We start from the raw sequence: 23,665 nt of genomic DNA, 5'->3' as shown, positions 1-23,665 counted from the left end.
TAGAGATGACCTGAAAACAAAAAAGGACACATATAGGAAGTGGAAAGAAGGCCAAGTAATAAAGGAAGAGTACAGGCAGGTAGCACAGAATTGCAGGGATGGCGTCAGGAAGGCTAAAGCTGAGAATGAGCTGAGGTTAGCGAGGGATGCGAAAAACAACAAAAAGGCTTTCTTCAGCTACGTGCATAGTAAAAGACAGAGGAAAGAAATGGTTGTTCAGCTATTAAATAAGGATGGCAAAATGATAACAGATGACAAAGAAAAGGCAGAGGTGCTCAATTCCTACTTTGGCTCAGCCTTCTCCCAAAAGAGGGTCTATGACCCCCCTGGCAAAGGCGAAGTACAGGCTGAAGAGGCAGGATTGCAGCTTGAGATCGATAGGCATATGATCAAGGAACACCTAATTACTTTGAATAAGTTCAAATCTCCAGGGCCGGATGAATTGCATCCTAGAGTAATAAAGGAACTGGCAGAAGAACTCTCAGAACCGCTGTCTATTCTCTTTGAGAAATCATGGAGGACGGGGGAAGTGCCAGATGACTGGAGGAGGGCTAATGTTGTCCTTATCTTCAAAAAAGGTAAAAAGGAGGAACCTGGGAACTACAGACCAGTCTGACATCAATCCCTGGGAAAATTCTGGAGCAGATGATAAAGCAATCCATCTGTAACCACCTTGAAAACAATGCAGTGATTACTCGAAGCCAACATGGATTTGTCAAGAACAAATCCTGCCAGACTAATCTGATCTCATTTTTTGATCAAGTAACCTCCCTTGTGGACCATGGGAATGCTGTAGACATAATATACCTCGACTTCAGCAAAGCTTTCGACAAAGTGCCCCATGATATCCTGATGAGCAAACTAGCTCAAAGTGGGCTAGATGAAACAACGATCCGGTGGATCCACAGTTGGCCACAGAATCGGACTCAAAGAGTGCTCATCAATGGGACCTTCTCCAACTGGGGAGAGGTAATGAGCGGGGAACCGCAGGGTACAGTCCTGGGCCCAGTGCTCTTCAACATTTTTATTAATGACTTGGAGGAGGAGGTGCAGGGAATGCTGATCAAATTTGCAGATGACATAAAATTGTGTGGGATTAGGGATGGCGGAGAATTTCTCCCCGAAACTTCGGGGGGCCGAGCGCCAACGTGTGCGGCCCCCCGAACAAGTTTCGGGGAGAAATCCTCCGAACCCCCCGCCCCCCCCCGGGACGGGACTTACCTTCACCGAATGTCCCTCCCGGTGGCTGGTCCGGCTGGCGGTTCGGCGGGTGTTCGAGCGAGGCGGGAGCGGCAGCCGGTCTTTCGACCGGCTGCCGCTGCCGCCATTGCAATGAAAGAAAAAAAAAAAAACGCCCCCTGATAGGCTATGTGACGATTAACGTAGCCTATCACGGCTAGATTTGCAAAGTCAGCCGTGATAGGCTATGTCAATCGTCACGTAGCCTATCACGGGTGACTTTAAAAAAAAAAAAAAAAAGTGTGTACAGATAATGGCGGCCCCCATAGGGAGCCGCCATTCCCCTTCCTTATTTGGTCGCTGTAGTCTACGTAAAGATTTATGTAGACTACAGCGACTAAATAAGGAACGCGAATGGCGGCTCCCTATGGGGGCCGCCATTAGCGTACGCACTTTTTTTTTTAAAGTCACCCGTGATAGGCTACGTGACGATTGACGTAGCCTATCACGGCTGACTTTGCAGATCTAACCGTGATAGGCTACGTTAATCGTCACGTAGCCTATCAGGGGGCGTTTTTTTTTTTTTTTTAACTTTCGTGTTCGCGGCCGGGCGAGGCGAAGCGCCTCCTCCCCGGCCTGAATTTCGGCCAGGCGAGGCGGGAAGCCTCCCCCCCAGCCTGAATTTCGGCTGGGGCGAGGCGGGAAGCCTCCCCCCCAGCCTGAACTTCGCAGGGGGACCAGCGAAGCGCCTCCCCCCCACCGCGAATGTCCTTCGAGGACAGGTAAGTGACTTTCGTCCACCCCTAGGTGGGATAGCTAATACTTTGGAAGACAGAAACAAAATTCAAAGTGATCTTGATAGAGTGGAGCACTGGACAGAAAACAACAGAATGACATTTAATAGGGATAAATGCCAAGTTCTGCACCTAGGAAAAAGAAATCAAATGCACAGTTACAAGATGGGGGATACGTGGCTCAACAACACTACAAGCAAGAAGGATCTTGGAATTGTTGTAGATCACAAGCTGAATATGAGCCAACAATGTGATGTGGCTGCAAAAAAGGCAAATGCTCTTTTGGGCTGCATTAATAGAAGCATAGCTTCCAAATCCAGGGAAGTACTAGTTCCCCTCTACTCAGCACTGGTTAGGCCTCATCTGGAGTACTGTGTCCAGTTCTGGGCACCACACTTTAAGAAGGATGCAGACAAACTGGAGAGGGTTCAGAGGAGGGCAATGAAGATGATCAAGGGACTGGAAACAAAGCCCTATGAGGAGAGACTGAAAGAACTGGGCATGTTTAACCTTGAGAAGAGAAGACTGAGGGGAGATAGGATAGCGTTGTTCAAGGTCTTGAAAGGTTGCCCCAGAGAGGAAGGCCAGGATCTCTTCTCGATCATCCCAGAGTGCAGGACACGGAATAATGGGCTCAAGTGACAGGAAGCCAGATTCCAGCTGAACATCAGGAGAAACTTCCTGACTGTTAGAGCAATACGACAATGGAACCAATTGTCCAGGGAGGTGGTGGGCTCTCCCACACTGGAGGCCTTCAAGATGAGGCTGGACAGCCATCTGTCAGGGATGCTCTGACTTGCATTGAGCAGGGGGTTGGACTTGATGGCCTTGTAGGCCCCTTCCAGCCCTACCATTCTATGATTCTATGATTCTTGATATAAAGGTACATTTAGCCTTCTTAGGCCATTATTGTTTTCTTGCTTGTTCAAATGCTTGATCCTCTGTTGCTTTGGCACAAGTTTTAGAGCTACTTTCTCCTTCACAATGTGATTCTAGTAGGGCTGATTCGTCCCCTTTAAAGGCTGTGTAGGTCAGGAGCCGCTTCCTGCACGTTCAAGGATGGATTGGAGAAATTCAGATGACTTTCTTGGGCAGGAGACTTACATTTTTAGCAGTCAGAGACAGTCATACAACCAGTGTCTTATTATTAATAATGTTATAAATATTATTAATTACTGTTATTGTTATTGTTATTCATCTTCATCTCTTTTCTCTTTCTTGCTTGCTTCAAGCAGTTTTTGCTGCTGTTTTCCCATGGCAGCACTGATCCTCTTCCGATGGGGGCTAACTTGGCCCACAAAAGATCTGAAGAAGGACGTTTCTTCATCAGAGTCAATGTGGAGCAAGATGGCCCCTGAGGGAGGAGAGTTGCTGCCACCATGGTGAGGCAGTAGCAAAAACGGTTTCTAGCAAGAAGGAAAGGAGGAAAGTTTTTAAAAGATCAAGCCTCTGATTGTGCAACTGTCTTTGGCTGCAAGAAGTAAAAACGGAGGTCCCCCACCCCTGAAAATGCCGCCCCCCCAATTCATCAGAAGTTTGCTACTCCATGGAAAAACAATGGCAAAAACTGTTTTGTCTCCCGCTCCTATGAATATTCCCCCCCCACAATATGCTGAAAATTTTGGCCACAACCCTAGATCCCAGGCAATCAGGGATGATGTTGTGAACACAGCATCATGTATCTAATCAGATTTGGCTATGTGATGAAGACAGTGAGGGCAAAAAGAGCTGATGTCAATTCCTTCACATCGAATGATCAAGGGAGGGAACATGCCCGTTGCATTAGTACTGGGACCAGGGCTCCCTGTTTTATTGTGCTTTGCTGCAGCACTTTCAGTGCCACACACAAGCAAGTAATCAGGGACCATTGGTCTGGAAGCTCTGGAAATGGGGTTGTGTTTCTTCCTGCAACTTCTATTTAGAATGAGATCTTCCTGCACATGGTGGGTAAACATTCTTTGGCTATCACCCATTGAAAAATAGGGGAAGCTTGTGAAAAGCTTTATCAACCAGTGCCCCCTGCTTTCAGCTCAGCCCAAATTAAGGTTTTCTACACATGGTGGATTGTATCCAACAATGGCTTTGCACTAGCAGAAAGCATTTCCATTAGCGAAACGTGAGACCCTTGATTTTTGCCCATCCTCACCCCATCTAGAAAAGCCCTTTGTGCCATATCCAAGACTTTCCTAGAGGGTCCCATAACGAGCAGCTTTTAAGGAACATGGCAGGATTGCAGTGTATATGGGGATTGACAAAACATGTGAGCGAAAAGCCACCATTGGATACAGCCCAGTTTGTTGACGAAAGAAGCCAAAAATATATGTGTACTGTGTACATATACACTGAGTGTACTGACTATGTGTACAGTCATAAAATATTGATTAGTACATATTTGCTATTGCTAATGAATATTGGCAGCAGAAACCATTCTTGTGATTAAACAATTAAAAATTGGGCAGGGGGAGTACTGAAGGCTGTCTATCTGTGTCCTTTATTTTTCAGCTGGACTCCCTACAACATCACCAGCACCACCAGGTAACAATCCATTTAATAAACGTTTATTTAGATTGTTGTTTCAAAAAAGAATCAGTTAACAACTCTAGCAACATTGCAGTTTCATAAGGCTGCAAGAAAAAGGTTAAATAAGGTTAAGAAAAAGGATAGCAGCATTTAGTTGATTAATCCATGACATTAATAGATTACAACTGTTTGATTGACTGAAAACGTTGCTCAAATTACAGTGAAGGGTTACAGGTGCCTGCCACCCCCACCCCCCGCCAGCTACTCTTTTCAGAAAACTATGGGAAGACAGATTTGATTGGGCTAAAACTAGGGATGTTGGAGAACTATGCAGTGGAGTCAAACGACTGTGGATTTCTGTGAATCTGACCCATGGATTCTGCAGTGGACTGGCTTTTCCCGAGACACACAGATTTCTCAGACTTGCGGACCATTTTTTTTGTTTTAACTTTCTGGAATTTTATACACATTTGGTCATAGAAAAATAAGTTAAAAAAACCAAACACATTTTCCCCATAGACTAAAGCACTGGGTAGGTGGGTGGGGGGAATTTGTGTATTGGGTGTGTGTGTGTGTACATTTTTGCACAAATTTGGGAAATTGGAAAAAACCCAGTTCTGTCAATAAGTGGATGATGGTATGAAAGGCAACTGACAATGCATGAAACACAGATGGAACAGGTTTTACAAAATCTGTACATCCCTAGTTAAAACTGCTGATGTTCAGGGGGTGGGGCTTGTGCATTTCATTAATTGCTCTTTTACAAGCTAATTTGATCATTGATGCCCAGTTTAGGAGAGCCATTCTCCCTTCTTCCCCACACAAGAGAGAATTAGGGCGCAATCCTATCAAGATAGGCGAATTTGTAGGTGACCGCCTATCCAAAGCAAGGCAGGATGTGAGGCATAGGATGAGTCGCACACGCAGCTCCGCTCTCCTCGCCCCCAGCCCCACCCCTTTTCATTCACTCTGTGCTCCTCTTCAGAGTGTGGAGGACGGCGAATTTCCACCTTCCTCGGAGGCAGTGCAGATGTGGGAAGAGGTTGGTTTTCTGGGAACTGACCTCAGAGCGCAGGCTCCAAGGTTGGTTCCTGGAAAACAGCATATCCTATGGCCCTCTAGACAGTGTCTAGTCACCATAGGATTGCTCCCTTATTCTTCTAAGATGGAACCTGGTAGGCATCATGTAAACCAGGGATGGACAACTTCCTTTGGTCCAGGGTCCAATGTATGTGGTCTTGCTACATTCATTCTTTTGGCAGAATATTAAGAAGGGACTCTAGTAAATGCAACCAGTTTGCAGCATCTACCATTGCTGTTATTGAAGGCTCTGTAGCATCCAAATGCACAACAGTTGATCATTAGTTTTCACTTATTATTTGAACAATAAAACTGCTGTACCTGGAATGCCACGTACCCAGAGGTGCTTTTCACCAGCTCCATCTGGTATGGATGCCTTGAAACAGATTTGGTTACAATTGTTCAACTTAAAAGGCCCAAGAAGCATTCTCACTCCCCCCCGCCCCCCAGGATGGAACTATTCTTCTAAAATGGAGCCTGGTATGCATAATTCGTCCTGGAACCAATGAATGTCATCTTGCTACCTTCATTGTTTTGGAAAAATATAATGGGAGCTCTCCAGTAAATGCAAACAGCTTGCAACTTCTGCCTTTTGTTGTTGTTCAAGATTCCTCTCCCACTGCCTAAGTCCCCTACTCTAGTCCCCTTGGTGGCCATGGTTGCAGCCACAAAGTCTGTTTTCCAGAAATGCAATGTGCTGGAACATTTGGCCACCATGGGTTTTTTGTGTGTGGTGGTGGTAGCATTGCTTTTTTACCCAGTTCCAGTGTATTGCATTTTGGGAAAATAAATATGGTGGTTCCACCTGCAACCACTGATGGGACCACACACTCAGATGGCCCGGTAAGAGCCAGCCCAGGACAGCAGCCTTCCAAAGGCCCCAAAGCCCTGGAGCCAACTCTGCCTTAGGTCAAATATGATCAGTGTCCACCTCTAATCCATCTGTGATATATGGGAACAATCATCTCATTTTACAAGGTTGTTTGCAGATTCCTGGAATAGTGGCTGTGAAGTAATCTAAGCACTGTAAGCTGCTGAGGGTGCAATCTTATGCAGGTTTAGACAGAAAAAAGTCCTACAGCTCCCAGCATGCCCCCACCAGCATGTCTGAACATGCATAGGATTGCACTCTACATGTTCTTAATCGCTCTACGATAGATAACAACCCCTTAATAAATTTAGGTTTGGCTTCTTAATCTACTGGTTGAAAAACCCAGTCTTCTGTGCAAGACCAGTATACGGACCAGACAGACATTCTTAAACCTGACACCATAGGATTATAGGGCTGCATGGGACTTCAAAAATTGTCTTTGGTCCAAGAAGGTTACAGAGTCCTAAACCATCCTTTTTAGATATTTCACCAGCCTCTTCTTTAGTAACTACTTCTATTGAAGACATGCCAGACTTTCTACTAATTTCCTAGACAATTCATTCCATTGTTCTGCTCTTCTTAGACTGAGCGTTGCACTGATTAGCACTGCATAGCCAACAGATGGAGTCTCAACCTTATTAATGGTACTGGAAGCTTTTTTCTTTTTCTTTAAGGAAGAGGGGGGAAATCCTCAGGAATTCTTGCTAGAGCACCTCTTCAGTGACAGTGGGCTCTAATCCTTGTGAATTAGGCACTGAAAGCAGCATCTGTCACTGTCTGCATTCATGAAAGGGAAGGAACAGAAAGTAAACATGCCTCCTATTTGCAAAAGCTTGGGCAGGTTTATGCTTAGTGCTGTCCAAACAAATACAAATGCTATCAAACGATACCAAAGATGCAGCAGTAATTTTAGCCTTTGTGTGTTCATTTCCTCTCCTTGGCACATACCACATAAGAGGTTGGGAAGCACCCTCAGTACTACCAATGTGACGTGATTCTAAGTTGGAAATACAACTCATTTGTTGTGTGACAAGGAACCTGATACTTCAGCCCTGATTTCCATCTCCCCGCTACAGTTCCTCCCCAGCTCCAGGTCCTCCCTTTGACCCACCATATCTTACTGTAGTAGGTCAACGCATTCTCTGCTCCATTGTTGCCTCCTCTACTGATGCCTGGGCTGGTCTCTAACAACCTAGCTCAGGCCCATCTCAGTAGTTGTCCCCAGCTATGTGGAATGTCTTAAATTGTGCTCTCTTTCTTCCTCTCTTTCGCTCTTCAGAGACACCATCTATCCCATGGTGGCCAAGACCAACAATAAGTAATCTCTATTTTTTTTACTTTATATTTATATTTGACTTTATATTCATATAACCATTTCTGATACAGAATGGTATCAGAATCAACAGTATCATATGGTATGACAAAACGGGGATTGCAGAAGTTGTCAGCTACTAAGAAAACCAATGATGTTAATTTTAAAGATATATATCGAATAAAGTTACATGCTATGGCAGGCATTATCTATGATGATGAAGAAGGCTAAATACTGGATAGCTAATGCTGAATTTAACATAGAATAAATGTGGGGAAAGTCAGATTACCAGCTCTCTATTTAAAAAGCAGTAGCTGAGTCCTGAATCAAAGATCTTGCTCTGTCTTTCTGGCAGATGAACAGCAAGGAATTTAGATAGCATGGCTAACAGCTCCAACTAAAGACTAGACAGTGGAATACTAGAGACTATTTAAGCAAAAAATTAGGTTCTTTATTTATAGGGATTTTCCTACGCAATTAGCCGTATTTGGGCATTCAAAGGTCATATTTATTTATTACATTTATGTCCCACCTTTTTTCCTCTTGCAAGGAACCCAAGGCAGCTTACATGTTCCTCTTCCTCTCCATTTTATCCTCACAACAACCCTGTGAAGTAGATTAGGCTGACAGTCAGTGACTGGCCCAAAGTCACCCTGTAAGCTTCATGGCCAGGTGGAGACTAGATCCCGGATCTCCTGAGTCCCAGTCCAACACTCTAACCACTACACCACACTAGGTCTTTCTATCATAAGGGGAGATAAAGCATGAAGGGAGCATGGTGTGTGCATGCTGGCCCCAGCCCCAACACCCCTGTGCATGCCAGCACAGCCTGTTCTACCCCCAACCTTCCAATGTTGAGCAGGAAGGTCTGACTGGGGATTCTTAGCATATTCAGCTGAATATCCTTAGAATCCTCCATGTGACTGAGGATGCTGAAAACACAGGAAAGATTCTGTGACTAAAGCTGAATGCACTTAGAATCACCCTTCAGACCTTTCTGCTCGATGCCAGAAGGCCAGGGGTGGAGCCTGTGCACACAGGTGTAGTGAACATGATCCCCGGTATACCCTACACACCTCATCCCCTCTACATATTCTTTGAACACCCAAACAAGGCTAGTGACTCAATCTCAAACAAGCCTCACTTCAGGGTATTTGGCAGGGTTAGGAAAAATGGCGGCCTCAATTGCAAAATGTTTCGCAATTTTCAATTGCAAAATGTTTTCAATTGCAAATTTCAATTGCAAAATGTTTCGCAACCCTCCGCTCAATGTGAGAAGGCCAGGGGTGGAGCCTGTGCACACAGGGACTTTATGGGTAGGTGTAGCGCACATAACACCCGGTGCACCCTACACCTCGTCCCTCCCACATGTTCTTTGAACACCCAAACAGGGCTTGTGACTCAATCTCAACCAAACCCCACTTCAGGATATTTGGCAGGGTTGGGAAAAATGGCAGCCTCAATTGCAAAATGTTTCTCCCTCAGGAAGAAATCAAGGAAAGAATACCGGATTCTTCTGGGTGAACCAGAAGATCAAACATATAAATTTAGATCTCTTTTCTACCATTCCCCCTATATCCTAACTCTCCATGACCATATGTGTTCTGTGTGTTCCGTTGGCTTTTTAGGTTCAGCAACAAATTATCCTTGTGGTGGTTTCCTTCCATATTCAAGTGGAATAATTGAAAGTCCATTTTATCCTTCCAACTACCCAAACAATGCTGACTGTGTATGGGAAATACAAGTAACAAGCAACTACCTTATAACACTTACATTCCAAAGCTTGACGTAAGTAAAGCCGTCATGTGGTGCACAAATCATGGTATCAAAATCAATCATTCTGTATAAATTGCAATATTCCTACATGTACCATAGTACTGCATATTTTGCAAAAGCTGGTGGAATTTAGCTGAGAGACAATAGACTTGATTAGTGCTCTCCATTAAATCCATAACTGAATCCAAGTCCTTTTTCTCTTTGGAAGAAATGAGAATTGATGGATACTTAAAGATTCTGAACTTTTCTACGTGAGACATTTATTGTGGATTCATGATTCCTTACTCATGGTTGTTTACTGGTTCTTTAAACAGCATTGTGATCTACCAGTTTTGCTCCTGTTTTTTCAGAGCACTTTCCCATTTTGTTTTAGAACTGGGAAAATTATTATTATTATTATTATTATTATTATTATTATTATTTCTGAAAGCATTGTTTCTAGTTGTGTATTTGTGCTATTCCGCTGTAGCACAGCTCCACCTAGGGTTATGTAGCACGAAAGGAAAAGCTCTTTGAGTAGAGCTCAAAATTCAGTTCTGCGATGAAACCAAAAGTAGATGCAGTGATTAACAGCCTCGTGTCTAAATGCTTTCCAGAACCTATTCTCATTCTCTATCACTCTCAAAAACAAAACAAAACAAAAAATCTGGCTACCAATGTATTTGGTTCCCTATTATTGGGGTAGAATGCAAACAATAAATCCTCAACTTTTAAAAGAGGAGTGCAAAATGTCTTACCTTAGAATCGAATTAATTTGGGGAGGTCAGTGGAGGTGGTGGCTGCAGGGGGCTGCATGTGACCCATGGTTCACATGTCGCCCAGCCCTGCCTTAGATAGCTGGGAGCACTAGTTAATGTCTACAAAAAGAGAAGAATTCAGGGCTCCAGACTGGCTGGGATGCACCCTGGCTAGACCCCTGCCATTTAATGCCAGATGTGTTGGGCGGAAGGCAGTGGTTACTTAGTGGTGGCATAATAGCACCCAATTGGGCTCAGATCCACTCTTGACTTGTTACTTCCTATGTTCAAGGGCATTCTTAAAACGTTCCAGGGCTGAACTGTGAATTAGCTCTATCTGGTTATCATTTTCTTTTGTCTCCCATTATTGAACTCTGAGAGCATCTTAGTGCCCAACCCACAAAAAGATTCTGTCCTGGGGATACCAGTATAAAGGAATTCATTGCAGATGTAGATTCTAATTCATTATGATCAATTAGCAGGACTATAAAAATCAGGTCCATCTTTGCTTTCCAGACTAGAAATATGTGGTGGATGCAGATGTGATTATGTTGAAATCTATGATGGAACACTCCATAGTTCTCCACCACTCAGGAGATTTTGTTTTGGCCCCTATCAAACCTTTACATCAACCTCCAACATGATGACTGTTAGATTCCATAGTGATTATAGTGTCACAGCAAGAGGGTTTCTTGCAAACTATCACACCATCCCTGCAGATCAGAATACAAGTAAGTGTAATATTCTTGTAAGTTATTTCTTCGCAATATTATTGTTGATTATTACCTTTGCTTAGTCATTCATGCATTTGCTTGGAATTTTTGTTGGCTTTCTCTGTTTTGGCGCCATAAAGCTTGATTTATTCATTTGTTACCATCAACTGTGACACAAAGGCGGATGGATCTGGAAGCTGCCAAGCAGCCTGGGATTCAGGCTTTATGGAGCCAGAGATACAATGCTGCCAAGAAGCAGAGAACAGGGAACTGGAAAGAGCAGACGTATGGTGCACATGGACCAGAGAGTGAGAAAGTTGACACACTCTGAACAGAAAGCTATGTACATGATAGTTCCGACTTGTTAATATTCATGTCTTGACAGAGCACCATTGCTCTACGCAGCTCATGTCAAAGCAGGTGTCTCAAGCTGTATCTCTCTGTTCTACAGAGACCAGTGTTCCCTCCTAGGAGTATGGTGTGCCTGGGAAGGAACTACCGTACCAAAATGTCAAGTAACATAATGTTGCCTATATAACTCATGATAGACTGAAATTGTTCTGTGCTCATCACAACCCGGTAGTCCTATGCAGGCGCTACGAATGCTGCCAGTTAACACATGTTCAAAGGGGCTGGAGGGTGTCACATCTAGCCCTGCCTCCACGGTCATGCAGCTCTTCATGGCCCCTCACATATTGACTGGATTTGCATGACAAGGCATTGTCATTTGTGCAGTGTGCACAAATTCCCCACAGATGGGTTGGGAAATGGGACCAGATCACACCCTTAGCACAAGTTCTGTAGTGTGGAATTTTCTCTTCCATTTCACCCCTCCCCCAGTTCTCCTTGAAGTCATTTTCAGGGTGATCTTGGGTCCACCCCATTTGTGGAGCTCCCCTGGTACTGCAAATGGGAGCTCCTAAAATGGATGGATCCTAGATCAAAATGGTCACAAAGTGTGGGAGAGGCCCTGGAGTAGGAGGATGTTGTGTGAAGGACCTGCAAACTAGTGTTCATGAGGGAATATGAGCACACAATAAAAACCTCATGTAGAATGGTTTCATTTGGGGCTGATGGAAGTTGTAATCGAACACATCTGGGGGCTATCAAGTTGAGCAAAGTGTGTGTGTGTGTGTGTGTATGTGTGTGTATGCATATGTACATGTGCATGTTTGTGTGTGTGTGTGTGTGTATACACACACACACACAGATATACATAATGTGCATGTTTGCATATATATGTATATACACACACACACACACATATACACACACATACACACACATATGTGTGTGCATGTGTATGTGTATACGTGTGTGTGTGTGTGTGTGTGTGCGTGCACACTTAGGCTGCAATCCTATACACTCTTACCTGGAAGTAAATCTGAGTGAACTTAATGAAATTATACTTCTCAGTATATATGTATACGATTGCACTCCACATGTACAATATATGCTTAAATCTAAGTGTGTGTGTCTTTGTGTGTGTACAAATGCACACACATGCACAGACAAATATAGTGACTTAACGTTACTCTGTACAATTCAATAAACACTGAAGGTATTGCATTCATGATATAATAACATGAGCTGTAACATGTTGTCTTGTGTATTGTAATGCACTAATGGGACTTCATTTTCCCACTTGCCAGCTCTTGTTTGCTTACCAGAATATATGGAGGCTATAGTTAGTAGAAGATATCTCGACTCCGAAGGCTATTCACCATGGGATGCCAGCTTGGCTGACCCATACTGCAGACCACAGATCACACCATTTTATGTTATATTCAACATACCATACAATGGTTGTCGGACCAGAAGAGAAGTATGGAGATTTGTAATTCAGTTCTGAATGAATGGGGTTCCTTCTTTCTTTCTTTCTTTCTTTCTTTCTTTCTTTCTTTCTTTCTTTCTTTCTTTCCTTCCTTCCTTCCTTCCTTCCTTCCTTCCTTCCTTCCCCCGCCCAAAAAATGGGGGGGGGGGCTGTTGAACCCTTCAGGGTTCATTTGGCAAAATGCTTCCTAACTGAAACATGCATACACATCTGTGATGAGTAATGGGCACCCAATCCATGCACATTCGTGTGCAGTGAATAAGCACATAGGAATAGTTTTCCCATTCTCATTCTTTCTCCTTAGGCTTCCTTCTCATGTGACTTCCTGAGCAGCTCTAGAAACAGCTCTAGCTCATGTTGTGAAGGCAATGTGAGAAACTCTGGAGCGTGCAGGAGGAGGTCACATTGTAGCTCCTCCTCCATGCCAGCATTGCTGCCCCAGATGCTGGAGAGGATGCTGAAGGAATGGGGAGAACCACAGCATGGGCTCCCTGCCTGTGGCCTGGAGCTGCTCATGTTACCTTGGCAGGGTGGGAAGGAGCCAGGCTGTAGCGGATCCTTTGCTGCAACTGAAACATGGGTAGAGGAGCGCAACTTTTTCTTCCTCCAATTTCAGCCCACACTCCTAGTTCCTTTTGTATAGCTATAGCTGAAGAAAGAACAAAGCAGATTACTGAGAAAATCCCTGTGGAAGGTGCTGAAAACTTAAAAACAACAACAACAACAACGTCTTTATTTCTACTATTTCTTATTAGAGGATAATAGCCTTTGGCTTCCCAATTATGTGAACATCCTTGGCTTTCCCTGCCACACTTGATAGGGGACCCCCCCCCCATCAAACACACGTATCAGAAAACAATTAATGTAAGCAGGCCATTTCCATTGGGACTGTCAGCTGTCCCATTCAAAAAGAGTTCTGAAACATCAGATACACATTATTTCTCTACCCCTCAGAAAGTGAATGTATGGGCATAGATCAGGGGTGGGCAACAGGTGTCCCGTAGGCCACCTATACCCCCCACGCCAGCCCTCCCCACTGAATGTCACAGTGGTGGCAAGCAAAGGACAAAACAAAATACAACAGCCCCCCACCCACAGCCATTTTAGAAATATGGAGTGCTAAAACAGTCAGATTTAGCTTCTTTTCAAGTTGCGCCTTTTACAGTTCTGTAGCCATTACAGAACAAGCTTAAATGGACCCTTTCAGTGGTCTGCTGTGATTTGCCACTAAAATGTTGACATCCAACTGCTGATTTCATCCAACTGGGTGCCCTGCTGACTCTGCAGCAGCTCACAGAATGCAGCCTGAGGGGTGGGGGTGAAAATGGCCCTGAAGTTGCCCACCTCTGTGTATAATAATAAAAATCAGTATATACTTAATGGAGGGAGCAATCGTATGGCTGCTAGTCAGTGGCTAGATGGCCATAGGATAGGTCAGTTCCCAGGAACTAATTTCGGAGCCCATGCTATGAGGTTGGTTCCCTGAGAACTGACCTCCACCCCCTCCTGCATGGCCTCGTAAGCAGTGCAGAATGGCCCCGTGCTCGGAAGAGGAGCATGGAGCGGCGAAAATGGGGTGTTCCTGGGGCATGCTGGGGTGAATACCTCGGAAATGCTGGTACGACACATCCTACAAATCGGCTGTCTAGCCGTAAATGCAGGGCGGCTGAAGCGTGGAGGGGATGATCCCGTCCGCGCTTCTCCTGCCCTGCATTGGATAGGCGGTTGCCTCTGAGTTCAGAGGTGGCCGCCTACCCTGGAAGGATTGCACCCTTAGTCATTCATAGATTTCACACCCAGAATCTAGAACGCTTCCCAATTCCATACGTGTTAACGGAGCTACAAGAGTAATATCAATGATATCTGCTGTTATCCCACTCAAACAAATGCACCTGAAAGTTAGATTTCATTATTGGCCAAGTGGAGTGAGATTTTAGTTCAACTTGACTATTTACTTAAATTTCAGCACTCCATCTGGTCTTTTGTAATGTGATAACTGATGAACACTGAGGTATCCTGACATATATGTGCATGGAATTTGGTAGTAACATTAAGAGCAGGATTCTGCTATCTTGGACCTACTCCCCTGTTTTGAAAAGAAAAGACACACACATATTAATTGCCCAAGACACTGAGACAATGTTGGTGGGTATGCTGAACACAACGTTCTGTGTTCCATGTACAAAGCCAGCTCCATTTCCACAGCTGTTTTCAAGGTGGGCATGAAAGATGTAAAAAACAAACAAAGCAATGCATTATCTGCTGTGAAAACTGAGCATGAATGGAAGTTGTTGTGCATGTACATGACATAATACAGGATACAATTTCATATTTCATGTCCAAACTGAAGCTTCACACTTGGATCAGTTTTCAAGTGGGGCAGGAGCAAGCACAGTCCCCCAAACACTGTGCTTTACTAATAAGATACATGTCAAGGCTATATTCCAGCCAGAAGTAAACATTTTCCAATGTCATCGATTTTACCAGGAGAGACTTACATAGGGACACCCTCTCTCAATTGACCTTAAAGTCATTATCAGTACAACATGCCCATTCAGAAGTAAGTTCCACTCAGTTAATGGGACTTTCTCCCAGGGAAGTGTATATAGGATTGCAGCCAAATGACCTTAAATTTGTTTTAACTTTGTCCTCATTGTACATAGTGCATGACTGTAGACAATAGTAGAACATTAAGACTGCACTCCTATGCAGCCTCACATGGGAGTAATTCACATAGACCTCAGTGGGATTTAATCTGAGTAGACATGTATAGGGTTGCATTCACAGAACGTTGCTGCTGATTTGATATTAGACACTGTTAAGAAGGCATGTCCCTCCCTTTTAATTTGTTAACAAATGTGATTAATGATGATTAAGAACAATAATACTGGTAACTGCTTACTACTACCCTGTTTGTTCGAAGTGTTATTCACTGGTAAGACTTGGCAGATACACCTCCAGTTTTTGCTATAGGACAATTACATTAAATCTGCCTTTTGAAACTAGGTATGGCTGCTCACACTTCCATCTAAAAACCATCGGCACAATCTGTCTTTTTAGTAGGATCTCCACAGATTCTGTGAGCCTTGACAAAACTTTCTTACATCAGACATTTTTTCATGTTTCAAACAGGCAGATGCTGATACTATTATTTATTCAAACCTGATCACAGTACCCGCTCCACCACCTTCTCCCGGCACCATAATTAAAAGGAAAATGAATCTTCACTTGCATGTCAACTGCAAGATGCTGCAACACACTTGGATAGAAACAATGTATGTTGCTCGTGAAACACAGGAGATCAATGAGACTCAGTATGGCCAATACAATGCGAACCTTACATTTTATGACTCACCGTCCTTCTTGTATCCAGTGTACGATATGCCTTACTACGTTGAATTGAATCAGAATATATATCTGCAACTATCTCTTCGTAGCTCTGACTCAGATCTGCGACTATTTCTGGATACATGTACAGCATCACCCAACTACGGTGACTTTACCACCTTGACTTATGATATCATCAAGAACGGGTAAGGGCTTTGTCTTCGAAGACTGTCTGTCTGGGTATTGGGTTTTGTATGGGAAATACGTTCATCTCCATTGCATTTAGTTTTTGAAACACCTATATGCGTGCTATGGATATAAGAGAGTTATAATAGTAGACTTCCCATTTTGAGGAAAATATATATATAATTAATCTCTGTCAATGCGCATGATGCTTTACAAAGAGGGTAGGATTATGGTAACATGGGCTCACTGTAAGATAATTATGCCCCTCGCTGTTTGGTGATGGGCAGAGGTATCTTTGGGTAGTTAGTGAGAGGGAAATTGTTGGAGAAATTTGGAGGGAAATTGTTGCCTGGATCAGGATTGGAATGGGTCATGGTGCATGGTCTGGATCCAGCTGGTGGCTTGTGGTCTGGATCCAGCTTCAAAGTCAATGTTACAATGCCCCCAGCTATCTTACCAATTCATACAGGGTGAAATATTTGTCCCACAACTTCACACATAGGAGGAAAATGTCGTAAGAAATAGTACATGCACCGTATGGTCTCACAATCTACTGTTTCATCTCTCTTTTGAACATGTACCTGAAGTGTAAATGGACATATCTGTGGGTAATGCTATGTCTGAGCACATGTACCAAGAAGTTCTTACTGCTGTAGGATACTAACATTACTATGGACCTGAGGAACCTGACCATTTATGATTTGGGGGAGCAATCTGTGGGGCAAAATAAACTTCTGGCCTCAAGACCATTTTGTGAAAACAGAGAGCTCCCCATCACACACATACAAGATAAGAAAAGTTGTCCATCCCTAGTCTGCCTGACGAACCGCAGGGTTTCATACCACACTTCTAGACTGCTGCTACTGAGATTCAGCCAAAGTGGGAGGATAGTCGGTGTCTTCACTATGCAGCACTGCTAGCGACAACCAAGGAAGGGCTGGGTGGTGAAGCATGTGTGACACTTCAGCCATGTGTGACAAAGCCCTTCTTTGGTGGGAAGAGCCTGGGCTAGGTGGGGGGGGGAGTAGAAGGTGATTATGATGCCCCTCCTCTCAAGAGAGCTCAGGGTGATACACAACATTGCATTAATTTTACATAATTAAAAACATCAGCGATAAAGCTAAACTAAAAACATAGCACACACCCACAAACACTCTTAATGCGGCATGGTTCCAGGGCCAAATTATCTCCCAACCGTCAGGGTGAACAAATGTGTTTTAGTTGTCATCTAAACCACAGCAGCGTGGGAGCCAACTGCGCTTCCCCAGGGAGGGAATTCCATAATCGGTGGGGATGAAGGAGGAGATAGTTCAATCCTTCCCCAGCCAGCCCATTTGCCCCTGAAACGGCAATGAAGAAGGGGCATTTGGGCCTTCTGTCATAGACATGGCTGCAGTGTAGTGTGTCTTTTGAATGTATGTGTCCCCAGGGTTGAAACACTGTATAGGACTACAAAGTGACCCAACCTGTTGATGTCACTGGTCTTCACATGCTGTTCACTATGTCTGCACAGGTGCAGAATCGCAGCACCTCTGCTTTGCAGCTTGGGCATACACATCCCTCTGGGGTCCAAATCACGGGTCCAACTTCACCCTATCAGATTATTCCAATGGCACCATCAAGGCTGGGATGCAGAACCGATCTGGCCCTCGGGGGGGGGGGGAATCTAGCCTTCCAGAGTTCCCCAGAAGGCTACACTCCTTCTGGCCCTATACCCTCCCCTTCCCCAAGCACCAATCATTTGGTGCTTTTCCAGTTATGGTACAATCCCCCCCTTCTAAAAGGCTGAAATGCCTCTCTTCTGGCAGCTAGAGATTTAAATTAAAATATGCTGCTATTGGGGGGGGGCGTGGGGGGAGGGCCCTGATTGTTTGCCTTCGGCCCCGTCTGGAATGCAGCCCCTGAGAGCTTCTCCAAAATGGAATTCAGCCTGCGGGCCTAAAGAGGCTCTGCATCCCTGATTGAGGCCAAGAAATTGGGCCAAGAGATTGACTTAGAGCCAACAGGAACTGATCACAAATCTGATTTTCACTATGACAAAATTAGCATGTTATTATTATGACTGTGCAGTTCCCAACATGCTGTTGGGAACTGCAGTTGCAAAGGGTTTCTGCTAGTGTACATGTATACAGTATGCTACCAGAAGAGAGCACACACATATACAGTGCTATGCAGATAGGGCCCCCTTTCTAACGTTATGCTGAATTTGTGGCCATGACTCAGGAAAGGCCTGAAGACATCCCGATGTGGGCAGGGCCAGCATGTCCAGCCATGCTTCCCACCCACCTAGGCATTCTTTATAGGCATGGGTAGTTTGTCTGAAGACCACTTTAGGTAATGTATGCATTTGGACTCACATAAGGAGCAAGGTCATAATTTTCATTTAGAACATATGAATGGTCTCCCTTTCATCTCCCATTCTCCCAATGGGTCTTCAGTCTCCCATTCTCCCAACAATTCCCAATTCCTCGAGGCAGCCCACAATAGGGCACACTCTGTCTCCTATCTTGTTTGTACCCACCAGCTGGTAATCAAAGTTACACTGCCTGAGAATGTAGACATTTTATTTCATCATCATGGCTAATAACCATCCTCCTCCATGGATTTCTCTAATTCCTCTTACAGCCATCTAAACTAGTGGCCCTCATCACAAACTGTGATAATTAATCCCATGACTTAATTTTGCATTCTGTGATATTCTTCCTTTTCTCATTCTGAATCTAATGCAAATCAATTTCATTGGATGACTAAGTTCTAGTATTTTGAGAGAGCAAAGGTGTAATCCTATGCATGTTTAGACAGAAAAAAAGTCCTGCAACTGCCAGCATGCCCCAGCCAGCAATGCTGGCTGGGGCATGCTGGGAGTTGTAGGACTTTTTTCTGCCTAAACATGTGTAGAATTGCACCTTAGGAGAAGTGTTCTTTCTTCACTCTCTAAGCACTATATGTACTATTATGAATAATATTCATATTTGTGAGAATGATTGATTGTCCTTATATGCACACTGTTGATATGGGATTGTCCATGTGCACAGGAAAGATTATTCATATACAAATTAAATCCTCTGCCTTCAGAAATCAAGTGCTCTGTCTTTCTTCTTGAAAGCTTTATCTTATAGATTAACAAGCAGGAATACCTAGATGCATTTTTCCAAAGCAGGATTTTCTAGTATTAGGTCCTTATTAGTTTAGGATAGATTTATGCCATCATTTTTTCCAAGAAGGAGTCACCTCATGGTGGCCTTGCCCATGAATTGTCTTGTGGCTAAATTTTCTTCTCATATACAAACTTAAGCACTCGTGATTATATTTATATGTAGCCATGGTTGAAACGAAAAATTACGCAGCACATTTTCACAAGGGAAAAAATCACCATAACTGGTAACCTTTTCCAATAGTTAACTCAGTGAAAAAGCTTAGTATCAAGGAAGTTCAAACTATTGGAAAAGATTACTAGTTATGGTCATTTTTTCCACCTGTGAAAATTGTGTTGCATAATTTTTCATTTTGGCCATTCAAGTTCAGTGTGAGAAATTAATCACACACTTCAAGTTAAGCATGGCAGGTATGTTCTGCGAATCAAGTGTACTGATAGTTTTCGTATTGCGTTGGATACTCAGAGTAGACCCATTGAAATCAGTGGAACAGAATGGCTCCAACCCATTATGTTTAAGCTACTCTTTTATGTTTTGTTTCATTACTGTTCAAAAGCCTAATTTTTATTTGCACAGGTAGCACATTAATTGTATTTAGCAATTAGAGAACCAGTTAATGTAGGCTAATTTTATTCTGTTTTGTTTTTGTGCAGGTGTATCCATGATTACACCTATCGGACCTATTATTCACCATATCAACATGTTCTTCGGTTCTCCTTCCGAGCTTTTGAATTCATTCGTAGATATCCATCCACTTACCTGCAGTGTAAAGTGGTGGTTTGCCGAGCCTATGACTATAACTCCCGATGTAATCAGGGCTGTCTGAATCTGCCTAGATCTAAGAGAGATACAGGCTCTTACCAGGAAAAGCTGGATGTCATTATTGGGCCGATTAAACTTCAGAAGAATGGCATTCAGAACAGAAATTTCGGTAAATCAAAGCAACACTTCTCATAAAGTTCTTTAATCGCTTGTAAATACAAGTCAGCGACATGCTAGAATTGATCGAGGCTGGCAAGGTTAAGGAAGGACAATTACTGTGGCCAGTGGCTCTGAAAGAGGGAGCCCTGCTGGGAAGCAAAGTATAAGGACAGCCAGTGTGGGGTAGCAGTTAGAGTGTTGGGCTAGGACTGGGGACACCTGGCTTCAAGCCCCGCTTGGCCCTGAAGCTCACTGGGTGACTTTGGGCCTGCTAAGACCTCCAGCTTATGGTCTCTCCTCTACAACAGAATTATAGGCCTTAGCTACCAATAGCCATTCATGCTTCATAGCCATCCATTAGCCCACTACTCCTTCCAGCTGCGACTGGGATCACCTTGTGGGCACAGTGTTATACTGTCCCCAAGCAGTATTCATATGATGTACAGCAGGGGTAGACAACTGGGTGCCCTCCAGATGTTCTGAATGGCAACTCCTATCATTCCTGACCAATCACCATGCTAGCTGGGGCTGATAGGAGTTCTAGTCTAAAACATTTGGTAGGCACGATGTTGCCTACTCCTGCTGTACAGGATCTGAGTAGGGACAGTAGCAATGCATGGGAAAGTTACTGTGGGAAAATGATGCTATGGAAGGCCATGGCCCATTGAGTTCTGCAGGATTGAGATTATACATTTTGATGACTGCTCAAAGCAGATAACACATCTTTCCTTTTTCTTCATTTGCAGAGACAAACCAAGAGCTACAAGACAATACAGAAACTCATGATTCTCATGTAGCCTACATTGTTGCCGCTGTTGGCCTGGCTGTTGTTGTCATGGCCCTTGCAGGACTTATTTTGAAAACTAAATTGAGGAGACCGATTCCATATCAGATAATGTGAAAACTTAAAACCTTGGGCCACAATCCAGCACAGAGTTAAGCATGATGAAACACGTATTTCAATGGGTTTAGGAGACACAATTAACTGTTGGGTGGACTGTGGACTTGGTGTTTGGCAAGCACATATTCTGTATTGTATGCTTAGCACTTGCGATATATATCCTTATGAAAGATACCTCAACGTTGGAATTATTTACCTTGGTTTTGCTTTTACATGAAAATACAGGAGCTGGAAAATCTATTGGAAACAATCCAGCAATATTAAGCAGTTGAAAGTTCCACTGATTTGCTTAATTCTTCCACTGAAATGAATGGGTCTTAAAATTATTACCTCTTGACTGGATTATACAGATTGTCATGAATGTATATATATAGATGAATTCAGATTAGATGTGAATCCAAACAAAAATCCAAATAAAAATCCATCCTAGCAAAAGTTTATATTCAGAACTGACAGCTAACTCAGCAGCCCAACAAACCAATTCAAGAGAAAGCCACTGAGAACAGATACTCTCCTGAAGGCCCGCAAGGAAGGGTCCTGATACACCACAAGGGAGAGTATATTCCACAGAAGTGGGATCAGTGCTGAAAAAGCCCTTTCTGTTGTGCCTGCCAACCTAGTTGTTCTCAGGGGTGGGTATGATCTCCTGGTGAGGGCAGGCTAATATGGGTAAAGGCAGTCCTTGAAGTAACTTGGCCCCAAACTATGTAGAGTTTTAAAGGTCAAAACCAGCACTTTGAATTGGGCTTGGAAATACACTGGGAATTCTGGTATGGAATTGGTATAATTTGATTTCGCTGTCTAGACACAACAAGGACTCAGACAGCCACAACGTCTCGGAAGCACCAACTTCCCGAACTGTCTTCAAAGGTAGCCCCACATACAGTGCCTTCAGTAGTCCAGTCCAGATGTCCCTAGTGGAAGGATAAGTGAGCTAAAGGAATTTAATCTGCTTCAGCCCCCTTTCAAGTATTTCCTAGCCATTCAGAAAACTTCAGGAAAATGGTCCATTAATTAGTTCCCATGGAAAAATATTGCTGGGCTATTAACCCTTCTTTTGTTTTGTGCAAGACTCTGGCCAGGGCAAGCTGCAGGATATTCTTATTCACTGTAATCTTATAAAGAAACTTATAACAATATATTTTTAAACTGCAGACAATTGTCCTTTGAATTTTGAAGATTATGTGTCTTATGAATAAATTTTGCCAAATTACATTTTGTGGTGATTCCTATATATTTATTTACTCCATTCATAATACCGAAGAGATACATCCCTCCTTTCAGACCTAGCTCCTGTTAAGGGGTGGGGCAAGGCCGTACCACATGACTGGCCTGGCCTATTGCTGCTAATTGCTTCCTGTGTGTCTGTCTGGTTTCCCAGGAGTCCTTTGACCAAAGCTTGGTAGTGGTAAAAAGACAGAATCCTTGACATCCCTCAGGTTTCAGGTTCAAGGGCCTGCTGCCTTTCCTTTCTCAGCAAATCACACAGTCTGAAGTCAGACCACTGAAGAAACGACATGGGGAACTGAAAAAAGAAAAAAGGAAACCATTGCTGTGTAATAGTGATTACTTTACACATTGCTGTGTAAAGTAATCACTTACTTTAGCTTAGCCATTGTATGAGAGCACAGGCAGGAAGGAAAGACTAAACAAGTATTTTTGGAATAAGTTCCTTCTAGGGAGATAACTGAAAGTTGAGAGTGAAACAGGGCTAACCTGACCCTTCCATCGTCCGCTCATTGATGGAATCTGATTTTTTTTTAACTGGAATGTCATTCTACTTAAACTAATGTGTTTTAATGGAAGTGTGCATTAGTGCTAATGTACACTTGTGCAAATGTGCATTAGTTAATGCGAATTAGTGCAAATTCCCCCTCCCCAGTGAAAAACCAGGCTGCAAGTCCCTGGAATCTGCATGATTCAGAAAAAGCTGGGCCACTGCGGAATTTGCAGGATTGTGGATTTCTCCAACATCCTTAGTTCCCTCCCCCTCTCACTATTCCTGCACATAAACTTGCAACCTACTTAGTCTGATTCTGGTTTACACTAGAGAAAGGTTACAACCTCCTTCCCCTGTACCGACCATATATAAATACTAGCTGAGAGTCTTGTTATGTTTGATCATACTTGGTTGCTGGTGTGGTATGCCCTCCTTTCCCAAGAGAGTGTGTCTGCACTTGAAATCCAAGGGTGACCCAAGGGGAAATGGTCCCAGCAGGCCATTCTTTCTCTGCACACCTGACTTGCTTCACTGAAGACCAAGCTAGGAAAGGGGAAGAGGTGCCTCCATTTTCTGGTGCAGTGAAACCTCTGTCTTCTTTCATACCTGGGGTTGGATCCAGACTTAGGCCTACTTAGA

General features: G+C 43.7%; 2 protein-coding genes across 3 annotated transcripts in view; both read left to right on the top strand.

Annotated features, from left to right (window-relative positions):
* LOC146350943 (uncharacterized) overlaps window positions 1-23,665 on the top strand; it is a 351,952-nt gene that overhangs the window by 34,797 nt on the left and 293,490 nt on the right. The window lies entirely within an intron of this gene.
* LOC146350948 (scavenger receptor cysteine-rich domain-containing protein DMBT1-like) lies at window positions 579-22,519 on the top strand. Of its 2 annotated transcripts, XM_084846000.1 has the most exons (9): window positions 929-969; window positions 4,476-4,508; window positions 7,724-7,762; window positions 9,385-9,544; window positions 10,786-11,000; window positions 12,635-12,807; window positions 15,949-16,349; window positions 20,138-20,415; window positions 21,152-22,519. In XM_084846000.1, the coding sequence occupies exons 5-9, from the start codon at window positions 10,910-10,912 to the stop codon at window positions 21,304-21,306; spliced, it is 1,098 nt and encodes a 365-aa protein (XP_084702126.1). In that variant the 5' UTR covers window positions 929-969; window positions 4,476-4,508; window positions 7,724-7,762; window positions 9,385-9,544; window positions 10,786-10,909; the 3' UTR covers window positions 21,307-22,519. The 2 variants fall into 2 exon arrangements, with proteins under 2 accessions (XP_084702127.1, XP_084702126.1); XM_084846001.1 differs by lacking the exon at window positions 7,724-7,762 and having other exon boundaries at window positions 579-969.

This window comes from Heloderma suspectum, chromosome 3, assembly GCF_057233095.1.
Source record: "Heloderma suspectum isolate Gila_16-S chromosome 3, 16-S_ref, whole genome shotgun sequence".
In the NCBI taxonomy this organism is placed as follows: domain Eukaryota; kingdom Metazoa; phylum Chordata; class Lepidosauria; order Squamata; family Helodermatidae; genus Heloderma; species Heloderma suspectum.
This window is presented reverse-complemented; position numbering and strand designations above follow the sequence as displayed.